This window comes from Benincasa hispida, chromosome 11, assembly GCF_027475165.1.
Source record: "Benincasa hispida cultivar pf3 chromosome 11, pf3_genome.v1.1, whole genome shotgun sequence".
NCBI classification, from domain to species: Eukaryota; Viridiplantae; Streptophyta; class Magnoliopsida; order Cucurbitales; family Cucurbitaceae; genus Benincasa; species Benincasa hispida.
In genome coordinates, this window is record NC_143488.1 from 44,253,573 (window position 1) to 44,270,129 (window position 16,557).

The 16,557-nt window shown below is 28.8% G+C and overlaps 1 protein-coding gene and 1 non-coding gene across 2 annotated transcripts; both read left to right on the plus strand.

Annotated features, from left to right (window-relative positions):
- The first annotated feature begins 8,180 nt into the window (after positions 1-8,180).
- On the plus strand, positions 8,181-12,706 carry LOC120090972 (P-loop containing nucleoside triphosphate hydrolases superfamily protein). The gene is made up of 5 exons (XM_039048713.2): positions 8,181-9,066; positions 9,632-10,860; positions 11,784-11,826; positions 11,956-12,355; positions 12,450-12,706. The coding sequence occupies exons 1-5, from the start codon at positions 8,457-8,459 to the stop codon at positions 12,499-12,501; spliced, it is 2,334 nt and encodes a 777-aa protein (XP_038904641.1). The 5' UTR covers positions 8,181-8,456; the 3' UTR covers positions 12,502-12,706.
- A 2,217-nt stretch (positions 12,707-14,923) lies between these two features.
- Positions 14,924-15,119, plus strand: LOC120092267 (U2 spliceosomal RNA). The gene has a single exon (XR_005485976.1). It is a non-coding gene; the product is annotated as a U2 spliceosomal RNA (small nuclear RNA).
- The last annotated feature ends 1,438 nt before the right edge of the window (positions 15,120-16,557 follow it).

A 16,557-nucleotide genomic window follows, 5' to 3' on the forward strand; every position in this document is an offset into this window, starting at 1 on the left:
TCATTAAATGTAAGAGGAAATATCATGGTTGATACTTTTCGAATGAAAGTCTATTTGAAGGTAACAATTGCAATACTTAATTAAATTTGAGAGTTAAGATAAAAGCTTACAAAATATATCAAATTTAAGTTGACTGAAAGCTAATATAATAATTCGACATAAGTACTCTTTTTTATTTTTATTACCTCCATATGGAACTTCAGAATTCTAAAAGATTTCAAATCCATTATGAATTCACGTATTTGTTTACCAGATAAAATCAAATAATTTCAAATCATAATAGATTTCAAATCTTATTTTTCCAAAAATATTTTCATATCAAAATGGTCGAGATTGTCAAGATTTAGACTTTTAGGGTCGATTTTGATAAAGATATTTTGTTATATGCTTTTAAATTCATTGAGTTTAGGATATATGTATTTAGCACACAATTCAAGTTCGGTTTTCGAAAACTATTTTTTGGATTTCATAATCTAAACAATGTAAATTGTGAAAACAACATTTTTATATTTTCATTGTATCAAATTTTAAATTTAAATTTTTAAAACAAAATTATATTAAATAAAGGGAAATTATGATAGGTGGCAAAACAAAAATGATAAAAAGAAAGCGTGTCACACACTTTTTAAACTTGGAAATATGGCAATAAAATCAACTTTTAATTTTCGTTTATATATGTCATTTTTTCCCTCTTCCATTACTAGCGTTTTTACTCTTGTTTTTTCTACAACTTTTAGCTTTTGGGAGTCAACATGCTGATACACATCATTTTAGGTGTATCAGTTGATATACCTAAATATTAATTTTTTAGTCCTTTTTCATGTAAGTATTTTCAAATTTTGAATCTTATTTCTTCTAATTCAATAACGGTTATTTTTTTTCGCTCTTTCAACATGATCTTAATACACTCATCACATATATACTTTTTTCAATTTTATTTCTATGTTAATTTTTTCAATTTATTTTGTTTGATTTCTTTTTATTATTAGAGGAGATCTTTGTTTTTCATTTTAATGTTATTTTTTTCGATTAATATTTTTTTCGATTTAGGTTTTGATGAGTTTATTTCTTTCCTGGTTTTAAATCAAGTTTCAATTTTCCTATTTACTTTAAATTTGGTACATTAGTAATATATTTAACAATAATTAACATGTCAAGTGTATCAACAATAAATCTAACAGCAATCGACATTCAATTAGTAACATATGCTGAAATAAAATATGTATGTTTCATTTTACAAGCATGATATTTGAAATGTATCAACAACATATCAGATATAAGACATATATGTATTAAACATCAATCAGTAAATATTTAAAGTCAAACATGAGTATATTAGTAGTATATCTAATAGCAATCAACATTATAAATGTGTATCGAAAGTATATCTAACAACAAACATTCAACTAATACATTTTTATTTTGAGGTAAACCATATGTTTCATTTTTTAAACATGATATTCAAGTATATCAGCAATATATCGAGTATAAGATATGAGTGTATAAGTAGTAAAAATATCTTTAGGTAAGACACAAGTGCATTAATAGTATATCTAACATCAATTGATATTCTAAAGTGTATTAGCAGTATATCTAACAACAATGAACATTCAATCAATAAATTTGATAATCACATATTTTAGTTTTTGTCACGAACGGATACTTGCTCCACTATTTTATTCTTTTTTTCCTTCCTTTTTAGATGGTGTATTGCTTAATATAGTACCTAATATACTACTATTTTAATAACTATACAATATATCTAAAATGAAGTGTATCAGTGCACTACTCATAGACATCATTTTAGGTACATAAGTTAATTGATATATCCAATTCATTGCTGAAGTATATATTAGAGTCAACCTCGAAAAGCGTGCATAGGCTTTTCCTTATGTTGTGCACATCATTGAAGGACGTTTTTAATATTTTCTATTTTTAATTGGATTGGGTTGGACTTATTTTGCCATTTTTGCAAAACAAAAAAGTGATGACAGACTTAATTTTGCAAATATATTTTGCTACTTGTGCAATTACCCCTTAAATAAATATATCATGTTATAAACTCAATTCGTTTGCTTAAAAAATATAATATGTATATATTATGTAATATATGATAAATTATATAAACTTTTATAACATAAACCATATTCATAAATAAATTCATGATAGTTTATTGTCAACTATATATTAGTCGACAACTATAACTAGTTTTAAGATTTATGAATATATAGTATCAAAAACATTTCAAACAATTGTTTAGATTATAATTTAATATCTGAATTTGCTATCAAACACATATTAGAAAACACTTTGCTTTCATAAAATCATTTGTTTCAAATTCTCTACCAAACATACCTCTAAAAAACTTGCTTCAATTTTACCTAAACATTTATAACTGCACCAATTCATATTTGATGACTATCATACTATTTTAAAAAGGGGCTAAAGAAGAGAATCATTCTTGGACTATTTTGTCCAAATGATAACTCTATTATTCCCCTTGTGTCCCTTCTCTAATTAGGCTCATAAGAAGGGGAAAAAAACTATTTCTTGTTTAAATTTAATTAACAATTATGAAAAACTACAACTACATGGGCAAAAATTATTAATGTGAGTAATTATCTAAACCTAAAAAAAAACTCCCATTACGCTTCAAATTCAATTAACAATTATATATATATAAACTTCAACTACATGGACAAAAATTATTAATGTGGCGAATTACTATAATTACTGTTAGTGGCCATTTATTATGTAGTTAATTTTCAATTAGACATAAAATTGGAAGGTTAGATACAAAAATTACTATTTGAAAGAAAAAAAAACCACTACATGCATACAAATTGAAAAGGTTGAGTGCATTGCCTTTTTTCCTCGTTCTTCCTTTTCTTTTTTCTTTTCTTCTCTTTTTTTATTTCTTTTTCTTTTTTAAATTTCTAAATTATGTATTACATTATAGTTTGTTAATATATATTGCCTTTTTAATAAGACATTTCAATTATGCCTCTCCCATTGATTCAGAAAAAAATTAAGTTCACCCGTTTGGAACTAACTATTTGTAGTGACTTTTAGACTATAATTTATAACATAAATAGATATAAATATCTGATCTTATCTTATTATCTTACAAAGTGACTAAATTGGAGAATCATTTTTTCATCATTTTGTCTAAAAGATAATTCTCTAATTTTAAATGTGTTCCTTAATCAATCATTGATTCTTTAATATTTATATATTTGTCTCATTTAAATTTAGAACATTTAAAAAATCATAAACGTTTTGTTCTTCTTTTTTTATCTCTATAATTTGGAAGGTTTTGATTTTTAATTTTTTAATTTCTTTAAGTTCATTGGTTTTGTAAACATTTTTTTTTTTGGAAAGAATATGGGAGGTTTTGCTTTTTCTAATTTCTTTTATACATTTTAATAAATTTAGTAAACTTTTTTGTTGTATTTAAAAGAAGTTAGAAGGTTTTTTTTCTTCTTTAATCAAGCTTTCTAAATTACATAACCAAATAATAAATTATCTATTTTATAACAAAATTCTTCGCTTTCTTATAAATATTTTCATGCATTTACATGTAATAAGCTCAATGCTAAATAAAGAACAATATTTTTTTTCTTTTTTTTTTTCGATGTCAATTTGATTGATTGAAATTCAAGGTATTTCTCAATCTTTTTTCATTCTTTATTCTTCTTTGACCCCTTTAATGCTAAATAAAGAACAATATACCTTTTTTTTTTTTTTTTTTTTCCAATGTCAATTTGATTGATTGAAATTCAAGGTATTTCTCAATCTTTTTTTTCTTTCTTTCTTTATTCTTCTTTTTACCCCTTTCATTTTGTTTTTTTAACATTTAAATTATCATTGCATTTCATTTGTAAAGTCAATTTTTTAAATTCCTTTTACAAATCACAGTTAGAACTACATAGTTTGTTTAGTGATATATATTAATGTAAAATTTTAGACAAAATAAAGAATATAATAATATGTGATCTAACATTTTTAGAATTATTCAAGAAATAACTATTGGAAAGTAAAAAAAAAAATAAAAAATAAAAAAAGAGGAAGGAAGGAATGCCTAGGTATTGAGACTTGTTGTTAGGTTAGATGAAGAAATAATTCTATAACTTTTTCTTTTTTATATATATGTTCAGCCCACAATTTAAATATAATATTAAATTATTCTTGATATATTAATTTAAAATTTGTAGGCAGAACCTTATTTTATCTTACCTTACTTTTTATCTTATATCTTACTATCTTAAGAAGTAGTTAACTTGGATAATCATTTTTTTTTTTGGATATTTTGTCCAGAAATAACAATTCTCTAATTTTAAATCTATCATTCAATTAATTATTACTGATTTAATATTTATATTTGACTTGTTCAATACTTATATTTGTATTATTTAAGGAACTTTAAAGTTAGTAAATAACGTGTTTTCAAAATTTAAATAGTTTAAAAGTACTATACTAGAATTTGGAAGATTTTGTTTTGTTCGACTTTTTTCCTAATTCTTTAGACTTTTTTAGTATCTTTATTAATTTAGTAATTATTTTGTTTTCTAGAGGGTTTTTTTTCCCCTAATTTGTCTATAAATTTAAGTCTAAATTTCTTTTAGCAAGACATACATTACTATAAAATTGGAGGTATAATTAAGAATAGGTTAATATGTTATCTAAGATATTTTAAGAATAGTTAGAGTTTCAAAACTATTGATATTAAAAGAAAATTACTGGAAAGTATCAAGAAATCGGATTATTAAGTAGGTATTTTGAGACCCATTGTTTTAGATAAAAGTAATTATCTCTCTCCATATTTATTAATACATGGTCTATAATTAAAATTATATCAATTCGTTTATATTTTATTTTATTTAGTAACATTAAAGTATCAAAATAAAAAAAATTACAATTTTATCTTTACATGTGTGAATTTATTAATGCATGGTCTACAATTAAAATTATATCAATTCGTTTATATTTTATTTTAAGTAGTAACATTAAAGTATTAAAATAAAAAATTATAATTTTATCTTCACACGTGCGAATTTATTAATGCATGGTCTACAATTAAAATTATATCAATTCGTTTATATTTTATTTTATTTAGTAACATTAAATTATTAAAATAAAAAACTACAATTTTATCTTCACACGTAATATTTTCTAGTTATGCTAAAAGTGCCTTTTTGTAGGTTTGAAAGTGCTATGTCAACTGTTAAGGTCCACTAATTACTTTCATAAAAAAATGAAAAAATAATAATAATAACAATAATCCACTAATTACTCTTCTTTTTTTAAAAAAAAAAAAAATACTAACACGTGTATATTTTCAAGATACAATAAAATTTGGATCGATTCTTTAAAAAAAATAAAATAAAATTTGATCTATTATCTACCCTGGTTGAATTAAAAAAGATCAATAGAATTTGCAGTTGATTAAAATCTTATAAAATTTCATTACTATTATGCTAAAATAAAATAGGGAAAAAAAACGTTGAAAATCTTTTTGAAAAAAGAGATGTTGACCAGACTTAGTGCATTTTTGTTGGTTGATGTTGTGATTTTTGGAAAAAGAATATTTAGGGTGAAGTTAATTTTGTAAAAGTTGATTTTCATTTTATTATAGACTCGATTTAAATATATTTAAAAATAATTTTAAATTATTATATTAGATTTCAGACGTGATTTTAAAATTACCAAATTACCGAAATGATGTTGGTTATTTGAAAAATTACTTATCTAGATATTTACATTGGTTTCTAATAATTTCTAATTGGTTTATTAAATTATTACTTAATATGTTTCTTTTTAGGAATCATGATTAATATGTTTTTTAGTGCAACAAATTTGAGGGTGACACATACGCACGAACGTACGAAGTCTAAAATTGGAGCCTGGTTTAGTGGTCGGGTGCTGGACTTTATCTGATGGACAAGCATTTGTATTTTCCTTTTTATTCACTCATTTTTAATATACCGGTAAAAGAAACTTAATTCCATTTTTATTTTTTCTCAAATATATTAATTCCATTTTTATTATTTTATTGTCATATATGTATACATGTTTATTTACAAACATTTTGAAATCTTAAGCTTATTCGGTAACTATTTAATTATTGATTTTTATTTTTTTTAAATTAAGCCTATAAAACACACATATTTTAATATACTTGTAAAAAAATTTCATTTTTATTTTTTCTCATATATCTTAATTTCTATTTTTATTTTTCTCACGCACATTATATATACAAATATTTTTGAAACCTGAAACTAAGTAAAATGTAACTATTTGATTATTGATTATTATTTTTCTGAATATTAATGCATATAAATATTAAACACATTAAACACATTTTTCACATACAAAATTTTTGTTTTGTTATTTACTTTACCATTATTTTAAAATTACATTCAAGTTAGTAAAAGTTTAATCTCTAATTTTTAAAATTATGATTAGTAAATATTCAAACTTTGTTAACTCTAGTAAATTAATATTACTTAAATGGAGTTATGGAGAAGAAATATATTATTTCTCCTTTTGCCCTTTTAGTTGATGATCATATGCTTATCTTAAGTAATCTCTTATTTAAATTATAAAAAAAATCACATAATTTTATCCTAATAATCTCTATAGATTTTTTTAAAAATATATTTTATCTCCTAACATCTTATTCACGATTTTTTTAAACTCACATTTGATATATAATATCTACTTCACTTAAATAAATTAGAGAAAAATATTAAAAACAATTCACATTTTATCCTCTAATCTTCATATTCTTGATTTTTTTAAATCACATATTATCTCTAATAATCTCTACTTCATATTAAATAAATGATTAAAAAAATAAAATCAAGTTATGATTTGAGATCTAAATTTTATCTACAGATAGCTAATTTCAACCTCTCATTTTCTATCAGATATCTCATTTTCTCTTTCTCTCTTTTTTTAGAAATTTTGTTGTAGGTATTTTTTAATTTAGTTAATAACAACTTTTTCTCCGATGTTTCTCTTCTTCTTTAAGAAGTTTAATTTTCCCGTTTTAAGTATCTCTTCCATCATCTATAAGAAGATATCACATCTCTCTTTTGTTTAACATATATCCTCTTTTTCAATTTTTTTTTCACTTTTCAAATTTTTATAAATATATAAAGTTATTTAATGTAACTTTTTTATATGCTTTTGTAGTTTTCTTTTTCTATACACGTAGATCCTCAAACATTGTAGAAGGTGGAGAAAATACCTTGTTTTTGAGGTGGTTATCAAAGTGACAGAAAGTAATTGTTTTTATGTCTTTATAGTTTTTTTCACATTTTAAATTTTTGTAAAAGCATACTAATGAGTTTAGGGGTCTATAATAATTTTTATTAGTTTTTACATGTTTCTGTTCCTTTTTTCCTTTTTCGAATTTGTTGTAAGTACACACCAATTCATTTTTGTATAACTTTGAAAAAAAACGTTCCTTATTTTAGAAGAAAAACCTATATAATACATATACATTCGTACTTAAAAAAGGTCGAGATATGTTTCTTGATAAGATAAATAGATATATTTTTTAAACACGTATTCTCAATTTTGGACATAATGCTAATAAAATTTCCTATCTCATGTTCATAAACAATGATACTCTAAACCAATCAACATATATGTATAATAAACTCCAACTTACAATTTGACACAAGATGCGATACATAGCCGTAAAACTCCTTGATGATTTACTTTTTTTTTTTTTATGTATATATTTCACTCATACATTCTACTAATGTATATGAATCTTACAATTTTATAATTTGCATAAAATAGAATATTTCATCTACTACAAATATAATAATCATAGGTAAAAAATTATAAGATATATGTGAAGTTTTTAAATTGATATCTCAACTAAGTGTTCAACGTTCTAAAAAATATAACTAGATGTTGAAAATTTTAAAAATTATGTATGAAATTGAATGGTTGAAACAAAAATAATCCGGAGAAAGCTAGCTTTCTTTAAATTAAAAATACTTAATAACTTAATTTGACACTTCAAACACAAACTTCTAAATCTACTCACCAGGTAGAAAGAAAAGAAAAGAAAAGAAAGAAAGAAGAAAAAACATCATTTAATATTGATGGGCCATGTCGGCCCACGGCCCAACCACAAACAATCACTTCAAACTATTCGGGCCATTCTGTCGGGTTTTCCGGGTCAAATCGCCCGATCCATAAATTCTGTGATTACCCAAAATTTGACTTCGTTCGCCGTCGGTTCTTTATTCGAACTAATCACTGAACCAGCGGAAGGATTAAAATCCTCTTCCTCTCCGTCGAGTCGCCGTTCAGATTCCCAAAACCCTAACTCCAGCTAAATTGTTCCCAAATCTCAGATTGAGGGTTTCTACTACGCTTCGATTTCTCATGTCGATTTAGGGTTCTGTTCTCGAATCGTCCACCAACCAATCAGAATGTCGAAGAGGAAGTTCGGCTTTGAAGGGTTTGGAATCAACCGGCAAACCACTTACAATTTCGAGCGCTCTCAAGCTCCTCAGCGGCTTTATGTCCCTCCTTCGTCGCGAGGCCATGGCCACGACAACTACGAAGATACTGATGTTGATAACATAGAATATGATGATAATGATGCGGAGGAGGCGAGTGGTAACGACGGTGGTGGAGGTGGCGGTGCCGGTGCTGAAGAAGAAGAAATTGATCCTTTAGATGCATTCATGGAGGGAATTCACGAAGAAATGAAAGCGCCGCCGCCGCCGAAACCGAAGGAGAAGGTGGATAAGTATAGGGACGACGAGGAGGAGGATCCAATGGAGAGCTTTCTGAGGGCTAAGAAGGACGTGGGACTGACGCTGGCAGCTGATGCGCTTCATGCTGGTTATGATTCGGATGAGGAGGTTTATGCGGCAGCTAAGGCTGTGGATGCAGGGATGGTTGAATACGACTCTGATGACAATATGCTGATTGTTGAGAAGAAAAAAATTGAACCAATTCCTGCCCTAGATCATAGCTCCATTGATTACGAGCCGTTCAATAAAGATTTCTACGAGGAGAAAGCTTCAATATCAGGTCACTTATTACTTGGAAGTTATGGTTCAGTTATATTTCAGTATTGCTTTTGCACTTCTTATTTTTTTCTCTCTGGCTTACGTGACTGCCTCTGTTAAGTTTGTGCATCACGGCCATTAATTTATCTTCTCATAGTGTTGGACCGAAATTGTATTTCTTTCTCTTTTTGGGGAAGGAAGAACTGTATGATATATGGAGATTACGATTTCTTTTCCTCGGGAGAAAGAGTTAAATATTTGGATATGCAAACGTCTTTCCATTTGATTATTTTCAATACTTCAGTTTTTGGCCTTTTCAACTTACTCACAACAAGAAATTGGGTAACATATAATTCCCAATTGAAAGAGTTCATGTTTCTAATGAAATGTGTGGATTTGTGTGCGTATATTGTTATTTACCGTTTTTACTGTTGTTGTTTTATACTTCTGACGACAACTCCCTTTTTTTCCTTGCCTCCCTTGTTTAGAGTTTCGTAGGATTCACTTACTGAGCATTTGGAGAATTTAAATTATTAATTCTGGTTCTAAATTTGGTGAGTCTTTCCTTTTCTATATTGCGTCTTTAGGGATGAGTGAAGAGGAAGTTTCTGAGTACCGGAAGAGTTTGGCTATTCGTGTGTCGGGTTTTGACGTTCCCAGGCCAATTAAAACCTTTGAAGACTGTGGATTTTCCCCACAACTTATGAATGCTATAAAAAAGCAAGGGTACGAGAAGCCTACATCTATACAGTGCCAAGCTATGCCAATTGTGCTTTCCGGGGGAGATATAATTGGAATAGCAAAAACTGGTTCGGGTAAGACTGCTGCTTTTGTTCTTCCCATGATTGTTCATATTATGGATCAACCTGAACTTGAAAAAGAAGAGGGTCCTATCGGAGTGATCTGTGCACCCACCAGAGAACTTGCACACCAAATATACCTAGAGTGTAAAAAGTTTTCAAAAGCACATGGGCTACGTGTTTCTGCAGTATATGGTGGGATGTCTAAATTTGATCAGCTTAAAGAACTGAAAGCTGGGTGTGAGATAGTTGTTGCCACCCCTGGCAGACTGATAGATATGATCAAATTGAAAGCTGTGACAATGTCTAAAGCCACGTACTTGGTACTTGATGAAGCTGATAGAATGTTTGACCTTGGGTTTGAACCCCAAATTCGTTCCATTGTTGGTCAGATTCGGCCAGACCGTCAGACCTTACTCTTCTCTGCTACTATGCCTTGTAAGGTTGAGAAATTAGCCCGAGAAATTCTCACCGATCCTGTAAGAGTTACAGTAGGAGAGGTTGGGATGGCTAATGAAGATATCACGCAGGTTGTTCATGTTCTTCCTTCTGATTTGGAGAAGTTGCCTTGGCTTCTTGAGAAGTTACCTGAAATGATTGATGATGGTGATGTATTGGTGTTTGCTTCTAAAAAAGCCACAGTGGATGAGGTTGAATCTCAACTTTTGCAGAAAGGTTTTAAGGTTGCAGCTCTTCATGGTGACAAGGACCAGGCATCTCGAATGGAAACTCTGCAAAAGTTTAAATCTGGTGTTTATCATGTTCTTATTGCAACTGATGTTGCTGCCCGTGGGCTTGACATTAAGTCAATCAAGTCCGTTGTAAACTTTGACATTGCTAAAGACATGGACATGCATGTTCATCGTATTGGTAGAACAGGTCGTGCTGGTGACAAGGATGGAAGAGCACACACGCTTATAACCCAGAAAGAGGCTCGCTTTGCTGGCGAGCTAGTACATAGTTTGATTGCTGCTGGCCAGAATGTTTCAGTTGAACTGATGGATCTGGCAATGAAGGTAATTTTTCTTTATCTGCTGCATATTATTAGGTTCACTGTATTATTTTCAGTCATTATTTTCTAAAAATTTTTCCCCTGGGAAAGATTTCCTTTCAGTCATCTCTGAGTTTTGAGTATGGTTTCTATTCTGTTTACACAGTTTCAAAATGTTACACTTTTACCCTAAATGTTATATTTTTATCTCGGAGTCTTGAGTTAAGTTTCCATTCGGTGTTAGGTTTCAAGATCTTACACTTTTACCATTTTGTTTTCACCAATGCTCACTTTTAGTCTTATGTATTAATTTTATATTAATTAATTTAAAAGAAGAATTAAATTAGTTTTTACTAAAGTTTCATCACTATTAAAATTAATTTAAAAAGTCTACATCATAATTATTTAATTTAACTAACTTAAGCCAACACTAAGGTCCGAATCTAAGCATTAGGAAAAACTTAGGGACAGAAGTTTAAAATCATGAAAAGTAAACTAAAAATTCCCGTGTAAAAGTGTAACATTTTGAGATTAATGGACCAAATAAGAACTAAACTAGAAAGGCAAGGTTAACTATACAATATTTCTAAAAACTTAGGGACCAAAGAGTGGTTTTTCCAATATAATATATATATACATATATATAAAACAGAATATGCCTTCTCGGTCTTGTATTATTTCTCTGTCTGGCAATGCCTTGTGGGCTTTTGTGGCTGATTCTTTTCTTATATTGTTTTGTATTATTAACAATTCGGGCTCCCTTTTGGAAGATTTTGGGTGCTTTCTATGGTTTTTAGGTCTCCATGTGTGTTTTCTTAATAGCCTTGCTTATTCTTGTTCTTTCATTAAGCTTTCTCCCAGTTCTTTTTCCTGATTGTGAGGGCTAGTTGTTTGAGAAAGTTGCTATTATAATCTTTTGCTGAACCGTTTCACTTTGAAATATTATAGGATGGGCGATTCAGGTCAAAGCGTGATGCAAGGAAAAAAGGAGGTATTATTCGACACTTAATCCTAATCTTTTTCAAGGAAAGTTTGGTATTTCATGAGAAAACGAAAAATCAATGTATTGATTAAATTTCCCAATCCCAATTATATATTTATGCAATTGTTGTCTTTGTAGGTGGTGTTGGTGGTGGAAAAAAGGGTAAAAGTCGAGGCAGCAATGGTCGAGGCGTGCGTGGAGTGGATTTTGGTCTTGGAATTGGTTATAACCCAGAAAGCAGTGGTAGTAGTCCTTCAACAACTAATGTTCAAAGTCGATCTGCAGCTGTAAATTCTTTGAGGACAGGAATGATGGCGCAGTTTAAGAGCAATTTCGTTGCCGCTTCAACAGGCCCCCCAAGTCAGGGTTCAAGTAACAGCTATAGTGTGCCAACAAACAAAAGGCCAACATTATCAGGCTTTGTATCTGGTGGTTCAATCGGTGGTGGTGCGAACAGCCCAGTGCCTCCAGTGTCAAGAGTGAACTCGTACATGCCAAATACTGTAGAATATTCAAGCCAAAAGAACTCAGAAAGAAGGTTGGTAAATCGGTTTCTGTGTGTTGGAACTTTTACTACTATGTATTCTTTTATCAATATCCTCATTTGGTGGCTTTATATGATCTGATTGCAGTTCTAGCGATAGGCCCCGAGAAAGGAAGAGACCCTCTGGTTGGGACAGATGACGCCTAGAATTGAAGGAAAGATAAAAACTCAGTAGTATTGAGAAATGTGGTATGATTAAACTCAATAGTGTAAACCCCTTTATTTTGTTTAAATTTGTTTTACCAATGTATGATTTTTAGCTAATGAGGTTGTAGAAATTGTCTGGTATAAATCGTCACCTGTCTCACTGTCTCACTCGCTCTTAATATAAATCTTTTGCCTCTATTTTTCTCTCCCGATCGAAGTATATGCCTTAGCTAGCTGACAATTTACGAACTTCATGCGTCAGTAGACTCATTATCAGTTTTATTATTATTATTTTGTCAACTTTAAATTTCCTCATTTGTCATCTATTTTCGTCAATAATTTAAAAAACTAGCCTAAATTTAAAAGTAAAAAAAGTTGTTTTTCTTTTTGGAATTTGGTTAAGAATTAAACCATTGTACTTAAGAAAGACGTAGATCACAATGGGAAATGTAGATGTTATAGGCTTAATTTTTAAAAATAAAAACAAAAAAACAAAATGGTTACCAAATGGGACCTCAGAGGTTGAATTTGTAATTTTAAAAGTTTAGGGATCAAGTGATAAATCTTAAAGTTTGTAGATTAAATATGTAACTTAATCTAGTAGTGGTAAACATCTTTATGTCACCAAAATTATGGTCATCATTAAAGTGGGGAAAAACAATAAAATGATAAACTATAATGAAATAGTATTGTTTTTCTTGAATAAAACTTGACCTAAATTCCACACAGTTCTGCCATCTCTGTCTCTCTGCTTTTTTTCTTCCATTCTACTCCCGAGCCCTTCAACTACCTTATTTATCTTTGTAGTTTGTTTGGATTGATTAGAGAACAAAAAAAAAAAAAATAATAATAATAATATCAAAAACTCATTTTTATTTAAACACTTTTGATTAAAACAAATGTTTAAAATACACCTTAAATATGTTTCATAAGTGGTTGCCATACAGTTAAGATTATTCTAAATAACTTATTTTTAAATTAAACACATGAAAATGTATTCCAAAACACCAACAACAATTAGAATAATCTTCCGATTTTCTTCAAAATTAATATTCTTTTCTTTTTTTAAATCAATTAAGAATTCACGTTTACAATCAGGAGCTAAACCAAAGTATTGCAAGTCTGAATATCAATAAAATTCAACATGTATATATTTTCATGTAACCATCTCCATTAGTGTGTATCTCGATAAAATATTGCCGTATTTATTTTATGCGAAGATATCAATTAATACTCATAAATTTTAGAGATTCCATCAATTTAAATTAATAAGTAATAGTTGTATCCATTTAACTTTTATATGTGTATGTTACACCATTCATTATGTTCTACTTGAAGAAACTTCGTGAGAATTTTATAATTGTGTCACTTAAACTCCTAAATTTTCATAAATGAATCAATTTAGACTCTTAATCAAATTTTCTTCGAGAGTCGTTCATATATTTATTATAATTGTTTAATTTGTAAAACTGACATTTGAAGAAGTTCACATGTGTTTGAGAATTATGGATGATTTTCAAAGGTAATAGAAATAAATTGTTTAAATAGATTTCCTTAAGAAAATTTAGGAGTTTAATTGACTCAAATAATAAGCTTTACATGATATTAGTTTAATGAAATTTGGAAGAAGGTGTAAATTAATACACAATTCAAGATTTATTAGAATTAATTATTAATTTAAGATTTTAATTGATACAACCTCAAAGTTTAGGAGTATAAACTGATAATTGTCCTTATTTCTTTTGTAATGGTAGTTTAAATCTCAATATAAACCTTATTGTCTTCATTTTCTCAATGAACATCAATGTAGCCATTGATAAGTATAAAAAAAATTAAAAAGTTTAAATATCCTGTGGTCCTTGTACTTTCTAACTTCGATTCATATACTTCTTAAAGTTTTGATTTGATTCGTGTATTTTTAGACTATTTATTTTGATTTCTATACTTAATTTGATCTATTTAGGAGAACGAAAATAAAATGGCCACATTTCATCTGTTAAAATTAGAGAATGAAAAGAAGTTAAAATACAAGAGTACTCAAACTAAAAGCACAAAACTACAGAATATTGAACCCAATATATATACGGAACTAAAAGTGAACTGAAAGTAAGAAGCGAACAAAATCGAAAGTTGTTCTTCCTTTTAAGTCAAATTCTAATAACATTATAAATTACAACATCCGATTTTTTCACACTCAGATTGAAATATTTGGAACTAAAAATAAAAATCAGCGATATAGATGATAAATGAAAATAATTTTATATTTTATACATTCAAGTGCAACATAATCATTTTCAGAAAGATAAATGAATTTTGAATTCCGCACTTGAAATAAGTTTGTCCCACATCGGCCAGTTATGATAGTTTGAAGCAAGACGCTGATTATAAAACGGCGTTTCATTGACAAGAAAAATCATACCTTTCTCGGCCTTTTGGCTAAGATCAAGTGTAGTATCTGTTCTTATCAGTTTAATATCTGATACGTGGGCCATCGGTCCACATGATATTAAATTAATTTTTAAAGGGGGAGAGTCCATCATGGTAGCTTGCTGCCAGGGCCCTCGAGCGTCGTCCATGCGTTGCACTACAGCTTGGGCCTGGCGCACCCCTCCAAACTATCAGTTCAAAAAGTTTCTTTCTTTGGCTTTAATTGTGCTTAACAAACCTTTCATATTTTAATGAACTTCACCTGATAAATTGAACCAATAAATTTATTGTAACCTTAGGAAATTATTTTGATTCATGCTGTAACTGGGTTTTCTACTAATTTACTACTTGATTTTCTCGTTTCCACTTCGTTATTCACAAATTATCTATTTTTAATGAAGTTAGGGGAGAACCAGAGGGAACAACTGGAAAACGAAGTTTTGATTGAAGGTCCTCGGATTTTCTCTCTCGTTCTACTTTCAATGGATGTTAGTTTGTGATTTTCGAAGTTTTCTGTAATTTGCTCATTCTTGGTATTGTGATTCGTTGTGAACTTTCGTAGATGCATATTGATGTTCAGATAAGGCAATTTATGTTTGTATCTTTCATATAAGCTTTTTTGTTTTTGTTGTAATTTCTTTTAATCTTTTTCCATAATTTTAAAATTTTTAACTTTAAATAAAAGAAGTCCTTTTGAACATTTTCTTTCTAAATGAAACGAAATTTACAAGCTTTAATTATATGGAAAATCACAAATATTTTTATAAGAAGTTAAACAAATCATTTTAGATTTAATTTTATTATTTTTTCTTTTAAATTTTCGATTTAATTTTTCCTGATCAAAGAAATATAAATAGGAAGTTAATAAGACATTACGACACCAAAAAAGGGACTAACTAATTTTCTCTCCTCTCTTTTCTTTTTATACACTTGCTCCATCTCTCCCCATACTTCTCAATGAGGGTATATGAGGGTATGAGCTGAGTTAAAAATTGGTGGACCAAATAATGATTGGGTAGATTTTTCTAACTCACCCTTCTTCCTATGTTTACAATGTCTCCATCTATCGGACACTATCATACTCTGAGAATTAACTCTAAGTTTCGACAACCACCTCCAATGACAACTCCGACAACCAACTTTGGATTTCAACCACCAACTCCAATAACTCCAGCAACCAACTTCGAACTTCGACAGCCACATTCGATGACAATTCTGGTGATGAAATCTGGACTCCAAAAACTACCTCCGATTATAACTCCGGCAACTCTGGACTTTGACAGCCACCTCCGATGACAATTCTGGTGAAGTCCGGACTTCGACAATCACCTCCGATGGTGGTATATATATAAATAGTTAAAAAAATAAAAAGTAGATGTCCTCAACATTAGAATCTAAAAAACCCATGCTTTAGGAGGGTACCCAAGATTTTTGAGATGCCTGGCTTCCTAAAATGCTCGGTTATCTTATATTACCATAAAACAAACTAGGTAATTCAATGTTCACTCCAAAGGAATCCTAAATTCCTAGGAAACAAACGATCACTTAAAAAAAAAATAAAAGTATTTTGTTTAACTTTTTCATTCTTTAACTAAAATAAAATAAAATTGAGGATAAAAAAA